Here is a 15,558-nt window from a genome sequence, read left to right on the forward strand (position 1 = left end):
GCATCACAGCTAGCTCTGAACAACGGGGGAAAATACTTGCATTTTAACAGATGCAAAACTCTAAGCTAAATAAGATAATAAATGAAAGGTTACCATTATTTTTTTTATTTGTTTTTATAAAAAACAAGTTTTTATACTTTCTGGCTTCAAAGATGCTCAAAAAAGTCTCATGACGTGAGCAGAGAAAACGTATACTACCTTTAAGAGAAAGCTAAAAGAGGACCATGGCTCTTGTAATTAAACCTTCAACCTACACTTTCTTCAGCACGCAAGGGATGCTTTTTCTGCCTTTGTTCAAAGCCATATCACACTTGAAGAATTCACCTTTCAAGTGTTTTTTTTTTTTTTCTCTGCTCTTTTGGTTAACCTTTTTTAATGTTTTTCTTTGTGCCTCCTTCACACTAAAATACTGCTTAGGGACAGAGCGATTCTCAAAGGAGAATTGTCGAGTTCGTCCTAGAAATGCAGTTTAAAGTCTCTCAGTCACTCTCTCATATTAACCTTGACGAAAATGTACACTTGTTGGGCATGAATGAGTACAGAATAGTAGTAGTTCACGCTTTAACGAAGTGCTTTAAATAAAATGTACGTAAATGACAAGTATTGATGTGTACTTGTGGCACCTCAGCTTAGTGCATTGGAAGGCTGAAAAGTTAAAGTATGGTAAACAGAAAAGAACCAACCTGATCAAACTTGTTACAGCCGATAGAATTACACTCAGTGAGAGGGTTGAACTGGGATATATGGCAGGTAGGACCGTTTGCTTCAGATGAGAAACTGACAGGTCCTAAAGGAGAGTCTGCATTAGTCTCCGGAAGAGGTGTTAGGACGGACCTCAATAATGCCTTCAAAAAAGAATCCAAAAAACATGTGAAAGGGTCAGGTATACAGTGAACTTCCTCAAAATACATTGCATTGTTCCTGAGTGGGAAAATTCACAGAAACCTGGACATATCTAGACAAATTTTATTATTAGACTGCATTAAGCAAAACTAAATAACTATTCAAATGGTCAAATTAACATTGAATCTCTACAGACTTGTTAAACACATCACTAGACAAATGAGTACATTTCAACAATTGCACACTTAATTTTGGACATAATGGATATTTCTTTCCTTTCTATTCCCTGAATAATTGGGCGACAATGGTAGAAATTAATCAGTCTATCTAGGAATAGGATTTGAAAACAGGACATTGGAAGAGGACAAAGATATGTATAGATATAGCACAAAGAACCACAGTTCTCAAGAACAGACATAAGTGAAAGTTCTACTAATTTCCCAAGATGCATTCTTATTGTTCTTAAGTAGAGCAAGGGGTACAAAAGTATAGTTTAAGTGTAGTTTGTGTGCTAGATCTCTCTGTGAAAAAGTGTTTAACCCCTTAAACATTCATTCTCTTTTTAAGGGCATAGTTCACCCCAAAAACTAAAATTGAATAATTAGTTACTCACCCTCATGTACTGTAGCTCCAAACCCATTTTACTTTCTTTTTTATGGTACCCAAAAGGATATTAAAAGGCGATATTAAAAAAAAACCAAAGACAATCAAATAAGTTTCGACAATCTTATGGCTTCGAAGTCTTCTGAAGCCATAAGATATCTTTGTGTGAGGCCAAAAACCAAATGTACGTTTTTATTCACTGGGTTGCTGCCTTCACTCTCAATATCTGTGACCCATTATAATAAGGTTATTTTTGTGAACATCAGTAAATGCATAAGATTTTGTAGAAAAAAAATGGATAATATAAGATTATACCATTTAATATTTTGGTGAATGTTAAAAAATGTACAAAAAATGCACAAAAATGTATTTCTTCTTGCTCCTCATGTTCTTTAAAAAAGCGTAAATCTGGTTACAGTGAGGCACTTACAATGGAAGTGAATGGGGGCCAATTTTTTTCCTTTTTGTTAAAATACCCAGTTTCAAAATATAGCCACAAGACATAAACAATGAGTGTAAACATGATAAAATCACTTACTAACCTACGCCGTTGCCATGACAATGTAATGTCAACAAACCCTAAAATGACTTAAATGATTAAAACAACTTTACAGCTCAAATCATACACAAGTTTTAACAAAGGATTAATGTAAGTGCATTTATAAAATGATAGCTTCACATTTCTGCCTTTAAACCCTCCAAAAATGGTCCCCATTCACTTCCATTTTAAGTGCCTCACTGTAACCTTGATTTTTGCTGCTTTTTTTTTTAAAGCAGGGATGAGTCAAAATTATTTTTGTGGTAATCAACATTATCCCATAATGTCAATTGAGCTAAACTTTAAACAAGATCAATAAGTAGGGAAAAAGTATTTTCATTGTTAGTTCAACTAATGTATTGTAGGTAAAATGTTACCCAAACCTTATTCACAATTTTTTTGTCTGTTCCTCACACAAAGTTATCGTATGACTTCAGAAGACTTTGAGAATAGCACACAAGTCATATGGAATGTTTTTATTATACCTTCATGGTGCTTTTTATCATTGTTGGAGCATGACAATTCTGGTCACCATTCACTTTCATTTTATGGAACACTGCAGCTTGATCATCTTGCCTAACATCTGTCATGTGGGTTTGGAACAACATGAGGGTAAATAAATTAAGTCAGAATTATATATATATATTTTGTTATTTTAAGACTTCTGCTAATTTGTGAACCCCTTTCTCATTATTTCTGTCATTTTTTATGTTTAAAATACATCTCTTTCCCTCTTCCCATCGTTCTTTCAATCAGGTCAAGGCTGATTCGTCCACAAGAGGGTCAGCAGCAGCTCTGTCTCTGCACAGCAGCTTTGAACAGGCGTTGCCCTCAGCTTCAGGTCACACTGTCTGCCTCAGGCTAACAGCCACCTAATTTCTTGGTGAAAAACAGCAATTCGCTACCTCATTGAGCTGGATGCTGTGATGGATTTGCCGGAGGTGCTGGCTGCCACCTGCTCTATGGCACAGCTCCAGCAGCAACTGCCTTATTTTATGCTCAGTCAGTTCAGTGGGACCCATCCTTTCCTGCGCCGGGCCGCTCTCCATACGCTCAAATACACTGATGGAGGGACACAGAAAGGGGAGAGATCAATGTGAAACGTACACAAAAGCTTATTGTATTTATATAAAATGTATTATATAATTAAATAAAACCAATTCTAAGAACTGTATGTACAATTGTTAACATGGTTTGCCACCAATGCACAGCTGGGTCTAAAAGAGAAAATGCTTCTATTTTGCATTTGCTCCTAATTGAGTCATTGCCAGTAATAACTCAAAATCCTAAAACTTTGTTTATATCAAGGTTTAAATGGAATTTAAAATGCCAGATTCTCTTTTACTGTTATATTATCATATACTATGACATATATTGAATTATATTTTATTCATTATATCATTAGCATAACAATGTGAGGAAAAGGCTGAAAAACTGCATGGACTCCACAACCTGATGATACATGTTATCTCAGAAAGATCTGAGAATGTTCCAAAGTATCTTGTAATATTACTATTTTGACTTACATTTGATAAGTGACCTAAAAATAGTATAAAATTGTTCATTTCAAGTGATAACCCAAAATCAATTTTTTTATCCAGATTATCAAAGTCAGACATTTTGGACCCTACTGGACATTTTCTACATAAAGTTTCTTTGTGTTGACTTATAAAAAAGGGAAATAGAGACAATGGAAAAAATGAAGGAAAGAGAGAAAGAGAAAGGACCGATCAAGTGTAAGAGACACAGTGCAGCTACTGTAACCTCAAGGTCCCTTGAATACACCCATTCCTGAGCCCTTCCTTTCTATCCAACATGCCTCATCACCCTCACCACCCTTTCCATCGGATATCCCCCAGTTTATTGTTCCCCCCACTTTCCTCTGCCTTCCTTTTTTTTATTTTTCAATCACAAAGTGACAAGGAAATTGTTGCCTGTCAGGCAGGCCTTTAGCTTCAATGACACCGTGTGAAGCGGCAAGGACCTGGACAGCCCAGCCAGTGAGCGTCCGGTTGTCAGCACCTGTGCCTGTATCCTTCCCTGTCCATCAGTGTGCAGGTGAAGCAAATGATTGGATTCAGTCAGCAGCTTGATTAATGAGACACCCGTCAGATCTGGGACAAGCTATCAATCACGTCATTAGGACCAATGTGCCCTGAAAGAAGCTGAACACCCCCTCTGCCCACCGATTCCACTGCATTCATCTTCATCTGTGCATGCATGCCGTCAAAGCCTGCCAGGGTCACCGTGATGGAGAACAATCATCTTCTCCTCTACAAATTACTTTGCAAAGACAAGAGATGAGGGTGGTGTGTGTGCATTTTTGTATGTGTGTTGACAAGTTGGGGAGGGGGGTGTTTTTCAGAGAAGCCACTTTCCGCCAACACACTGTACGTTGATTGTTTACACCGGAGGCAGTGCCTGAAAGTGAAGGTTATTTTAATGAATAGTAATGGTTCCACTGACTGTCTAAGACAGGCAATACATAATCACTCTTCCTTTTTGCTATCTCCCATTTTTTGCCCCCCACTCCTTCTTTTTGCTTTTCCTGTCACTGGGAGCAATGTTTCTCGGAACACTAAAAGTTTTATTTTTTTGCCGGTCTGATATGATGCTAAATCATTTTCAATAAGGGTAATTAACTCTGAGACATGTCTTCTAGACTTTGCTTCTATACGGTAAAAGTTGCTTTTGCAGAAATTGATAAATAGTATGAAGTACAGGTCACTTCTCAAAAATGCTCAAAAATCGATTGTTTGAATAAATTATTAGTGGAGGATCATTATTTAAGGTAGGCATTATCTCATCCATCGATATTTCAGAATTTGCAAATTGCTAAGATGATTAAAAGTACTACTCATGTATATATATTAATATACTGGGTGACGTCAAACCACTGATCTATATATAACATATATACATATATATAGAGCAGTGCTTCAAACCCATTTTCAAGCTACAATTAACAAAACACTTTGAACGGGTGAGCCACGTTTTTTTTGGGGGGATAAAAAAACCATAGAAAACAACACACCATTTTTACCAAAGAGGATGAGGATTAAATTAAATTCTATAAATGACAAAATGGTGAGGATGAGTTTTATTTTTATTTTTTTATGACAATATGTACACTAGCAGCTAAAATTTTTTTACCCTAATGTTGGGACCTTATTCACAGTAGCGGCATCTTTTAGCGAGAATGACAACAATGCAGTGAAGGAAAGACTTACAGACTCTCCAATGTGTTTTACTGTTGTTTAAAGTGTTCTGGATAATTTTACTGATGTAACATTAAAACTATATATATATATATATATATATATATATATATATATATATATATATATATATATATATATATACACATACATACATACAACCGTTCAAATGTTTGGGGTCACTTGACTGAAATGTTTCTCATGATTTTAAAAATCTTTTGATCTGGGGGCATATGCTTAAATGTTTGAAATGAGTTTAGTAGACAAAAATATAAATGTGCCACCACATTAATTTATTTCATAATAAAACAAATTTTTTTTAAAAAATAAAAAAAGTTTTTGAAATGGATTACTTGGACCAAATAACAAAGAAAAGCAGCCAGTAAGTGCCCAACATAGATGGGAACTCCTTCAATACTGTTTAAAAAGCATCCCAGGGTGATACCTCAAGAAGTTGGTTGAGAAAATGCCAAAAGTACATTTCTACAAATTCTAGGCAAAGTGTGGCCACTTTGAAGATGCTAAAATACAACATAGTTTTGTTTTATTTTGGACTTTTTTTAGTCACAGCATAATTCCCATATTTCCTTTTCTATTATTCCATAGCTGTGATGACTTTACTATTATTCTAAAATGTGAAAAAATAAAAAATAATATGAGTAAGTGACACTAACGGTATCAGCCACAACATTAAAACCACCTGACTAATATTGTGTAGGTTCCCCTCATGCCGCCAAAACAGCGCCAACCCGCATCTCAGAATAATCTGAGATTATATTCTTCTCACTACAATTGTACAGAGCTGTTATCTGAATTACCGTAGAATTGTCAGTTCAACTGCCCCTCACTGGATGTATATACTCTTATATACAGTGAGTATATATATATATATATATATATATATATATAAATTATGTAACATCAGTTGTGTAACATTAGATGTGATTTAAGAGCTTTATACAGCGTTATACAGTGCAAACCATTGAAGAGGCTGTTATCCCACACAGCTTTGTTCTCATTCACCTCAAATATCAAATATGACGCTACTGTGAATAAGGTCTATTAGGCAGTATGTCTCAGTCACCATTCAACTTTATTACATCTTTTTTTCACATATTAAAAGTGAATGTTGTCTGAGGCTGCCTAAACTCTCTTTTGGTGTTCCACAGAAAAAAAGAAAGACCAATTCAAAAGCTCACCTCTCACTACAAAGCTTTCGTGCCTTCTGCAGTTGCATAGAGGTGTATTTGGGCCTCTTCTCCTCCAGACCCTGGAGCACCTTATGAACCAGAGGCTTTGGCACACCTTTCTGCTGGCCCAAGCTGACCTGCAGGCACTCTGATAGCAGACTCAGCCTATCCTTTTCTGCTCTATCTAGGGGCTGTGCAGTCAGTAGCTCCAGGGTGTCTCCATTCTCCAGATCCTGGCAGAGCCAGCCCAATAAGACCCAGAGGAGCAGGCCAGAGGACCTGATCTGCCGAGCATGCTGAGAAAGCCTCTTCTCAGCCACAGTGAAGAGGAAGCGCACAGGTAGAGGGAGGGAGGCTACAGCTGACGGAAGGTGGGTGAAGATAAAAGAGAGGGCTTGGATTGCTAGATTCATGCTGTCTGAAAAAGAGAGAAATGTTGACAAAACAGTTGGTTTGATTTTAGCATATAAAATGCATACACTTTAAAGACAGACAGACAGACAGACAGACAGACAGACAGACAGATAGATAGACAGATAGACAGATAGACAGTTTTTACATTACAAAGGCAAAAACAAAACAAAGGTAAAGCAAAAACAATCAAATATAAAATATTATTGATTATTATTGCCAACGAAACTTTACATACTCTTGTTGGTCTCATTAAACTTGGGTTCGGGAGTGTAGTTCCACTCTTTCGGGACCTTGCTTAGTACATTGTCTGGTAGGTGCTGTCTAATCAGGGGTCCAGGCTGATCCTTACATGCCTGCACCATGCCCACCAGGTGGGTCAGGAGTTTCTTAGTGGGTCCACAAACAATAGACCTGATGCATTTATACAAGCTGAGTTCCTCTTTACTGGAGTCTGGAATCAAGAGAAAATTAATTGTTTATTGTGTGATTTATAGTTTATATAAAGTTATTGAGGTTTAATAATTGCATGTAAACTTAATTTCTAAATCATTAGGAAATGAAACAACCTTACTGTTTGTCTTAATATTATATTCGGTCACAGGACACTACTCAGCGAAGGAATGGGTGGAATTAATTGAAGATATGTTATAAGACATTATAAGGGGGAAGAGGCAGACCACTTGAGAAAAACAAAATACAAATAAATATTGAAGAAATTTCGTGATGAAAATGAATGGAATAAATTGTAATGGTAAGAAGAATCATAAAAGAGCCAATCCCCTTTTTTGTTTACTCTAGAGTGTACATGCACATTAGCTGAACCAGCCTGAAAAATAGTTTTGCATGCTCCGAGTCTGAGCTAAAGAAGAAGAAATCTTGATAACATTTTAATCCAATTTACTACTGATTTGAAGGTAGGGATGCACCGATACCATTTTTTATGTTCCGATCCAATTCCGATATCTGAACTCTCAGTATCTGCCGATACCGATCTGATACCGGTGTTGTTTTTTTGCATAATCATTTTAGAATATCTTAATATTATTGTGTGGAAATAATTGGGTGTACTCTTTAATATGTAAAGAAACGCAAACATCTAACTACACATTATTTCAATATAAATGTATAGCATATTAAAATAACTTTATTTCCCTTTACTAGTTTACAGGATAATGTAGCAGCAAAATTAACAGTAATTCCAGTCTTCAGTTTAAAAGAATCCAGTTTTCTTTGTTAAACATTTTCAACTTGTATCTGGACTTTAAAGGATTCAGATCTCTTTTTAGTTCACTTTAAATTTATGATATCAGCTCACTTTTCATTCACAGATATTTTTTGGAACCCATTCAACTTAAATATTTGTATAATTTGTAAACAAATAATAATGATAATAATACATTATTATTATTATTGTTATTATCATTGACTTTTAGATTTTAAATACATCAGTAATATATTAAATATTGCACCTTTAACTTCTAAACCCTCATACTTTTATTTTGATATTCTGAACTCTCCTGAAAGTCCTGTATGTGTCTGTTTGTAGGCAAGTTCACACTAATTTAATTTGCTTCTTATTCAAATTCTGGTAAAATGCACCTCCAGTGCCATTCTAAATGCATATTATAAGTGAACCGAACTATTGAGCATCTACATCTGAGATGTTGTTCATGAGTTGCGCTCAAATATTGTGTGAAGGCTAAAAATAGCCGTGAGTGCAGCATGTGAGTTTGCTTTATGGTTCTTTTGTGAACTTTTTGGAGCTTGACAGTAACGCATACTAACACATAGTATGGGATTTGGATCGGGTAAATTATGTCTCAAGGGACAACACCTTAACTCTTTCCCCGCCAAACACAGAATTTTCCGGGTTTTATGAAAAAACGCTTCCCCGCCAAACACGGAATTTTCCGGGTATCCGTGTTTTAGGTGGTATACGGTAAGGAAGACCCGCACGCATGTTTTGAAAGAGTACGCAACTCTTTGATCAAAGAAACAGATTGCGATCGTCTCAAACGTGAAGTGGAACACCATACTAATACTAAAGCACTTGTTTGATAAAAATGCCTTTTTCTCAGCTTTTTGTCCGAAATGTTGTTTTTGACAAAACCTACCTCTGTTCAAGTGGCAATAAAAAAAGAACAAATGAAGATAAAATAAAATCGGGTTTTTTTGCCTAAAAGCAGAGGCTCAGATCTTTATTTTGATATATAGCATCTTCATATATTCATGGAAGAAAATATTCTGCGGGCCATTAAAATTTAGCGAAAATCGTCAAAAACCCTGGCGGTGGCTGGCAACTTTTTTTTTAAAACGCTGGTGGGGAAAGAGTTAAACAAGGATAAAACTACAAAATCACAATGCACCCCTATAATTTATGTAAAAATAATTACGCCTCACATGTAGTATATACAGAAAATGTGAGCCTTCAGTGTGGATTAAATCTCCTGAATCAAAAAGTGTCAGGTCATAATTGCAATTTTGTTATCAGTATGAGTAATTTTATATGGCGACCATTAACACAACAGGAAATATTCATATTTTACAGAGGGTAAAAAAAGACATGGCTGAAATGGAATTATATACATGATCAAAAACACAGCTGAAGGTTTAATTATGGCTTTGATTTGATGATGGGCTTCCTCTGTTCACACATGGCATTGACTAGCCTGCTGGTAAGATTTGATATTGAGGACACAGTTGGGGGGACATGGTGATTGTGGTTATTAACAGAACTACAACAATTCTATGAATTGCAATATCTGACAAAAAAATATATTTTTAAAGTCTAAGTGTATGTAGGACAGAGCATGGCAAAGACTGTTGCATTTGATTGTACCTGTTAGGTTGTAAAATTGTTCCCAGAGGCGTCTCTGATCCAGGAAGCCCTCCAGCACTTGAGTTAAAGCCCTGGGGAGGTGGTTTAGAGGGGACAGGATGGCAAAAACAGCTTCCAAAAACTCTGCAGCCGCTGTCTGCATCTCAGGAGACACCTCCATTTCTCTGTCCACACAAAGATCTGAAAGCACATTATCCGTATTATTAATTTTCAAATGAATCAACAAAGAAAATAGCCACAGTCCTAAAATATGGAGGACTGTTGTAAAACAAACCTAATTATTTCACAATGAGCTAGTTGTGACTTCCCTACATGCTATAAAAAACATTAATTTTATACTCTGTCGCTGTATTTTTATTTATTTTGGAAAAGTCACAAGTAGTGTGTCTGTACCAAGGTACAGTGATGATACCAGATGCCAAAATATGGTACTGAATGGCTAACACTTTTATATACCATTGCATTTAAGATTTGCAAAAATGCAAAAAGACGGACTGATGGACGGACGGATAGATGGATGGACAGACAATTAGATGAGCTTAGCAAAGGAAATATATGTCTTGTTAAGCAATACAAGTGACAAAAGGTCCATTCTAAGGCAAAGAGCCAATTGTCTGTCTGGACAAACACATGAAAGATGAGCCCACAACAAGATTTGACTGAATGCCCTTGTCCAAATCCTGTCAGGCCAGTAGGGTTGTAGAACGATGCAGAATGTTTTTGCATTTGGTTTATCCCCTGTCAGTCTCGCTTCCAAGAGATGACAGTCATTTGAATAGCCGATTGAATGCAACGCAGCATTCAATGAGTGTCTTTGATGTAAAGCAGGGTGCTGTTTGCACTTTTTTGACAAATGTTGGACTGTTTTGAAATGACAGGCCTAAATTACCTGTCGTAGTAAAGCTTGCAGTTTGCTAATACTGCTTTGCTTAACAGGAACCTAGAATTCCATTGCTGGAGAGAAAATGATGGGAATCGATTCTGCTTTCTTTTATTTAGAGGTGAGAGGAAAAATAGTACAGATGGTTGTGGGAGATTGTCTGGTGCCTTTTGCTGCCTTTCACTGTAATGATCTTTTTACTACAAGACAACAGTTTACATCAGAGCCATGGTGCTGTGGGTAATGTACATGCTTACAACACTTAGTCAACAAGAATTAAAAATTGCCCCATTCATTTCCCGGTCTTATTGTGCATGATTCAACTATCTTCGGCGATCTTTTTTATTTTATTTTTTATTGCAGCACGCAGTACATTGCTACCCTAATGAATGAGCACTTGCTCAGCCCTCAAAGCATGACATTGCGGCCACTGGAGTGAGAGTTATTTGCAATTCTAAGCATTTGCAAATTTACACTTGAAAACATTCTGTAATTCAGATGAGGTTTGTTTTAAAAATATAATATTGCATGTGTATAAATTGTAAGGTGTCCATTTTCAAGAGTCATTATGGTGGTAATTCTGATCTACTGTACAGTTAGAGACGGAGAGGACAAAGATGCAGCTAATGGATGTAAAAAATAATTAAACAACAAATAACGAAGCAAATAAATCTGAGTATATGTGATGTAACCTGAGTTGTGGCAGATGGTGTGTGGATTGGAAGATGCAGTTTCACTCACACCAACATGCCACTAATAACAGAAATAACAGATTAACCTTAACTGACGGCACTGCATCTTCATACGGTTGCATAATAATTTGTGATATGCATTACAAGGAAATGCCAAAGGTAAACAGATCATAGATACTAATGATTTCTCACCAGAGCGGTTATGAAGCTTGTAATGGAAATATCTATTTTACTTTAAACATACTGCATCTCTGCTGCATGTGTTTCTCTTATGGTGTTAACTGGTTGCCAGTATGTCACAATGATCTTTGATAGTGACAAAATAATTATTTGTAAATGTTTTAAATTCACTATGCATACTGTATGTACATTTTAAAATTAGAATAAACTGAGTGTAATTTTACAGTGTGGGCAGTAAAATAAAACTGCAGCATATAACTTGTAAAAGGGGGCACTATAAAAATAAATATCAGCAATCGGATCCTTATCGGCCGACCAGAGTGTTAAAACATCGGTGATCAGAATTGGCCCTTAAATTTCCTGATGGATTCAACACTATCCTTTTTGGCTGATGCCATCAAGCCCTCGTATTTTTAAACTTCTCGCCTCCAACTACCTGTCAAATAGAGACCATGCCAAGATGGAATGCCTTTTCAATCAATTACAGATGTCCTGGACCCATTCCTCTCTCTCGCCTGCATTTTCCTATAGAGTATGTTAAAAGGCAAAACCTCAACAAATGCTTTGCAATGCTCATTACAAAACAGAGGAATTATATTAATGGCCAAAAGGGGCACTGAAGAGTCAAACAGGTTAATCACCTGCCTCTTCATAATCATCTCTTTACAACAGCTGAATGAACTGCGATAAATTAACTGCTGCTGCTTCTCTTGGGAGGAGGATCCAAAAACCAAGTCTCTCCCCCACTAACAAACCTTTGCAACCTTGAAATGTTGCCAACAAACACACCTGTTGATTTTCTATGAAGCCATGTAGATGAGTTTTCACTGGAGGCCAGTAATTGGAATCGCTATCAGTAATCGCTATCAGTCCCTCAAATATTCAATGAACAAGCTTGTATTTAGAGCACAGCTTAGCTCTAATCGTTCCCAAACTGCGCTGAGAGACGTTGACTCAAATGAGGAACTTTAAAAAGAGGTTTCTCTAAACGACTGACAAGTCACTGCGTTTCTTCTTAATTATCCAGGCTGTGGCCAGGCAGTGTTGATTTATAGCGACGTGATTCCCTCACCAGAGAGCGCAGGCAGACGTGCTCTCAGCCAGGCTCAGTTATTAATGAGCTTTGCTATAATGTGAATTAATGTGGAAGCACAAAACAGCCTTTAAAGGTTAGACTTTTCTGAGTGGAAGGAAGAAAGAGGAAAATCTTTAAAGGCCATTCACTTTGCTCTCACATGAGTGTTTATTACTGAGCTCTATTGATTCAGAAATGATGAGGAAGGTGATGAGGGCGATGATGAGTGAGTAAAACGACATTCTCACAACATTCACGATGAAGTTCAGATGTTCCTGAGAGGGGAACACAAATTTGTTGAAACTTGGTACATGAATAGGTGTTAAATCAAAAATGGATCTTTCGAGTCACTTGATGATATGCGAGTTTAAGCAGCCTAGTGGGGAGCTCCGCTACACTTTGCTACAATAATCATTTCAATCAATATTGCTCTGTGAGAACTGATTTAGTTTTGATTGTTAAACTGCGCTGGGAGTGTAGAATGTCGAAGAATTTGAAAACGTCGGCCTGTGTGGACATTAAAAAGCATTTACAGTTGCACGCGCCTGACAGGATTGAAGTAATCTTGTAGCAATAGTGTCACGGAAAATCTTGTAAGCGTGCATGGACCATCCGAATACCAGGGGATGGACATCAGTTGAGACTGTTATGCTTGAGGTTGAAGTGCATCTTTTTTCTGTTCTGTGGGTTTTTAAGTATTTTAAGGTTACAGCAATGTTGAATTGTGGTCTATATAATGTCATACTTTATTATAGATAAAATGTTTCTCTCCATGTGGAATGTTAATGGGCTGGGGCACACTATAAAAAGAAGGAATGTTGTATCTTTTCTTAAGTAATACAAAAAATGTATATAGTGTTCCTTCAAGAAACTTACCTTTCTTCACAGGAAGCAAAAAACATGGTAGAGCATGGGGTGGGCATGTGTTTTGCAATGCAAGTTCGAGTAAGAGAAGGGGAGCCATCAAACTGATAATAAGCATTCACAATTTAATTGTCTCAAACAGATTAAAGATAATTTAGGAAGATTCATTATAGTTTTGGCTGAAATACAGGGGCAAAATCGTATTTTGGTTAATATTTATGCACCCAACGCTGATGATCAGAACTTTTTATAGATCTTGAGGGGAAGTTACAAGCAGCTGGGATCCTCCATTATATGGTTTTGGGTGGAGATTTCAATCTTTTAAATGATCCAGTCCTTGACCATAGTGATGCATAAGTGTGTACAGTAGACCCTTAAGAGCTATGTTGACATTACAGAGGTTCCATAAAAATATTGGTCTTACTGATATTTGAAAACTTCTGAATCCATCTGGGAGGGACTACACCTTTTTTCCATCAGTTCATTAGATTAGCCAGACTAATAACTATTTAGCAGAGACGGGCCACTTCTATTTAAATGAATGGGGTAAACTGGAACACCCAACCTTTAGTGCCCAACAGTCAACAGATGTAGAACTGAGGTCCCACCTTACATGTAAAAGAGCCAATCACCTTTTAGATACAGACGTCGCTTGTCAATCAACTCGCTGTTGCACATGTGCATTATCTATACAAGCCAGGAAAAGTATGCGTTATAGCGTAATAAAGAAGCACAATTTATGATTCAATATGATCAGCTGATTTGAAATAAGTTCTTTGATCGAAATCTTGACCAACCGTTTTTTTAGATGTCTGTGTTTCCCCATTCAAGTAGATAGGATATGTACTGGCATGGGTGGAAAAAGTCTCCTAAGAGCATTCCAAAGATGGCTGATAGGGGACTTACTTCCAAGAAAGACTTTGGATATATATTTTTATATCCAAGTCACCAATTCCATTTGCGACTGATTCCTCAATTGGGAACATTTTAGTTTTGATCATGCTTTGGTGTCTTTAGAGATGTTGCCACATATATACCAATCAGCCACAACATTAAAACCACCTGCCTAATATTGTGTAGGTACTCCTCTTGCCACCAAAACAGCTATGATCCATCGAGGTATGGACTCCACAAGACCTCCGAAGGTGTCCTTTGGTATCTGGCACAAAGACGTTAGCACCAGATACTTTAAGTCCAGTAAGTTGTGAGGTGGGGCCTCCATGGATAGGACTTGTTGGTCCAGACCATCCCATAGATGTTCAATCGGAATTAGATCTGGGGAATATGGAGGCCAAATCAACACCTTGAACTCTTTGTCATGTTCCTCAAACCATTCCTGAACACTTTTTGCAGCATGGCAGGGCGCATTATCCTGCTGAAATAAGCCACTACCATTAGGGAATATAGTTGCCATGAAGGGGTATATGTGGTCAGCAACAAGCTTTAGGAAAGTGGTATGTGTCAAAGTAACAACCACATGAATGCCAGGACCCAAGGTTCCTCAACAGAACTTTGCCCAGAGCATCACACTGCCTCCTCCAGTCTGCCTTCTTCCCATGGTGCATCCTGCTGTCATCTCTTCCCCAGGTAAATGACGCACACACACCCGGCCATCCACATAATCTAAAATAAAACGTGATACATCAGACCATGCCACCTTCTTCCACTGCTCCATAGTCCAGTTATGATGCTCATGTGCCCAATGTAGGCACTTTCAATTGTCAGCATGGGCAGCTACGAAGCTCCATACGCAGCAAGCTGCGATGCACAGTGTGTTCTGACACCTTTCTATCATGGCCAGAATTTTTCAGAAATGTATGGTACTGTAGTTCTTCTGTCGCCGGTACACTGGTTGTGCATCCTTGGACCACTTTTGGCAGGTAATAACCACTGTATACTGGGAAGACCCCACAAGAGCGGCCGTTTTAGAGATGCTCTGACCTAGTCGTCTAGTCATCACAATTTGTCCCTTGTCAAAGTAGCTCAGATCCTTACGCTTGCACATTTTGCCTGCTTCCAACACATGAAATTCAAGTACTGACTGTTGACTTGCTGTCTAATATATCCCACCTCTTGACAGGTGCCATTACAATGAGATAATAAATGTTATTCACTTCACCTGTCGGTGATTTTAATATTGTGGCTGATCAGTGTAGAGAAAAGAAAATCATATAGATGGTGCTTTAATACATCCCTTCTACAGAATCCAGCATTTCAACAAA

General features: G+C 37.3%; 1 protein-coding gene across 1 annotated transcript in view; it reads right to left on the reverse strand.

Annotated features, from left to right (window-relative positions):
• The window catches only part of LOC127635998 (uncharacterized protein KIAA0825-like), a 197,092-nt gene that overhangs the window by 103,260 nt on the left and 78,274 nt on the right, over positions 1-15,558 (reverse strand). The window contains exons 15-19 of the mRNA XM_052116346.1: positions 9,646-9,825; positions 7,042-7,257; positions 6,402-6,810; positions 2,890-3,046; positions 684-845 (exon numbers count right to left, since the gene is read on the reverse strand). Coding sequence (XP_051972306.1) covers positions 684-845; positions 2,890-3,046; positions 6,402-6,810; positions 7,042-7,257; positions 9,646-9,825 — 1,124 coding nt within the window. The remainder of the gene's footprint in view (positions 1-683; positions 846-2,889; positions 3,047-6,401; positions 6,811-7,041; positions 7,258-9,645; positions 9,826-15,558) is intronic.

Source organism: Xyrauchen texanus, chromosome 4 (assembly GCF_025860055.1).
Source record: "Xyrauchen texanus isolate HMW12.3.18 chromosome 4, RBS_HiC_50CHRs, whole genome shotgun sequence".
Classification (NCBI taxonomy): domain Eukaryota; kingdom Metazoa; phylum Chordata; class Actinopteri; order Cypriniformes; family Catostomidae; genus Xyrauchen; species Xyrauchen texanus.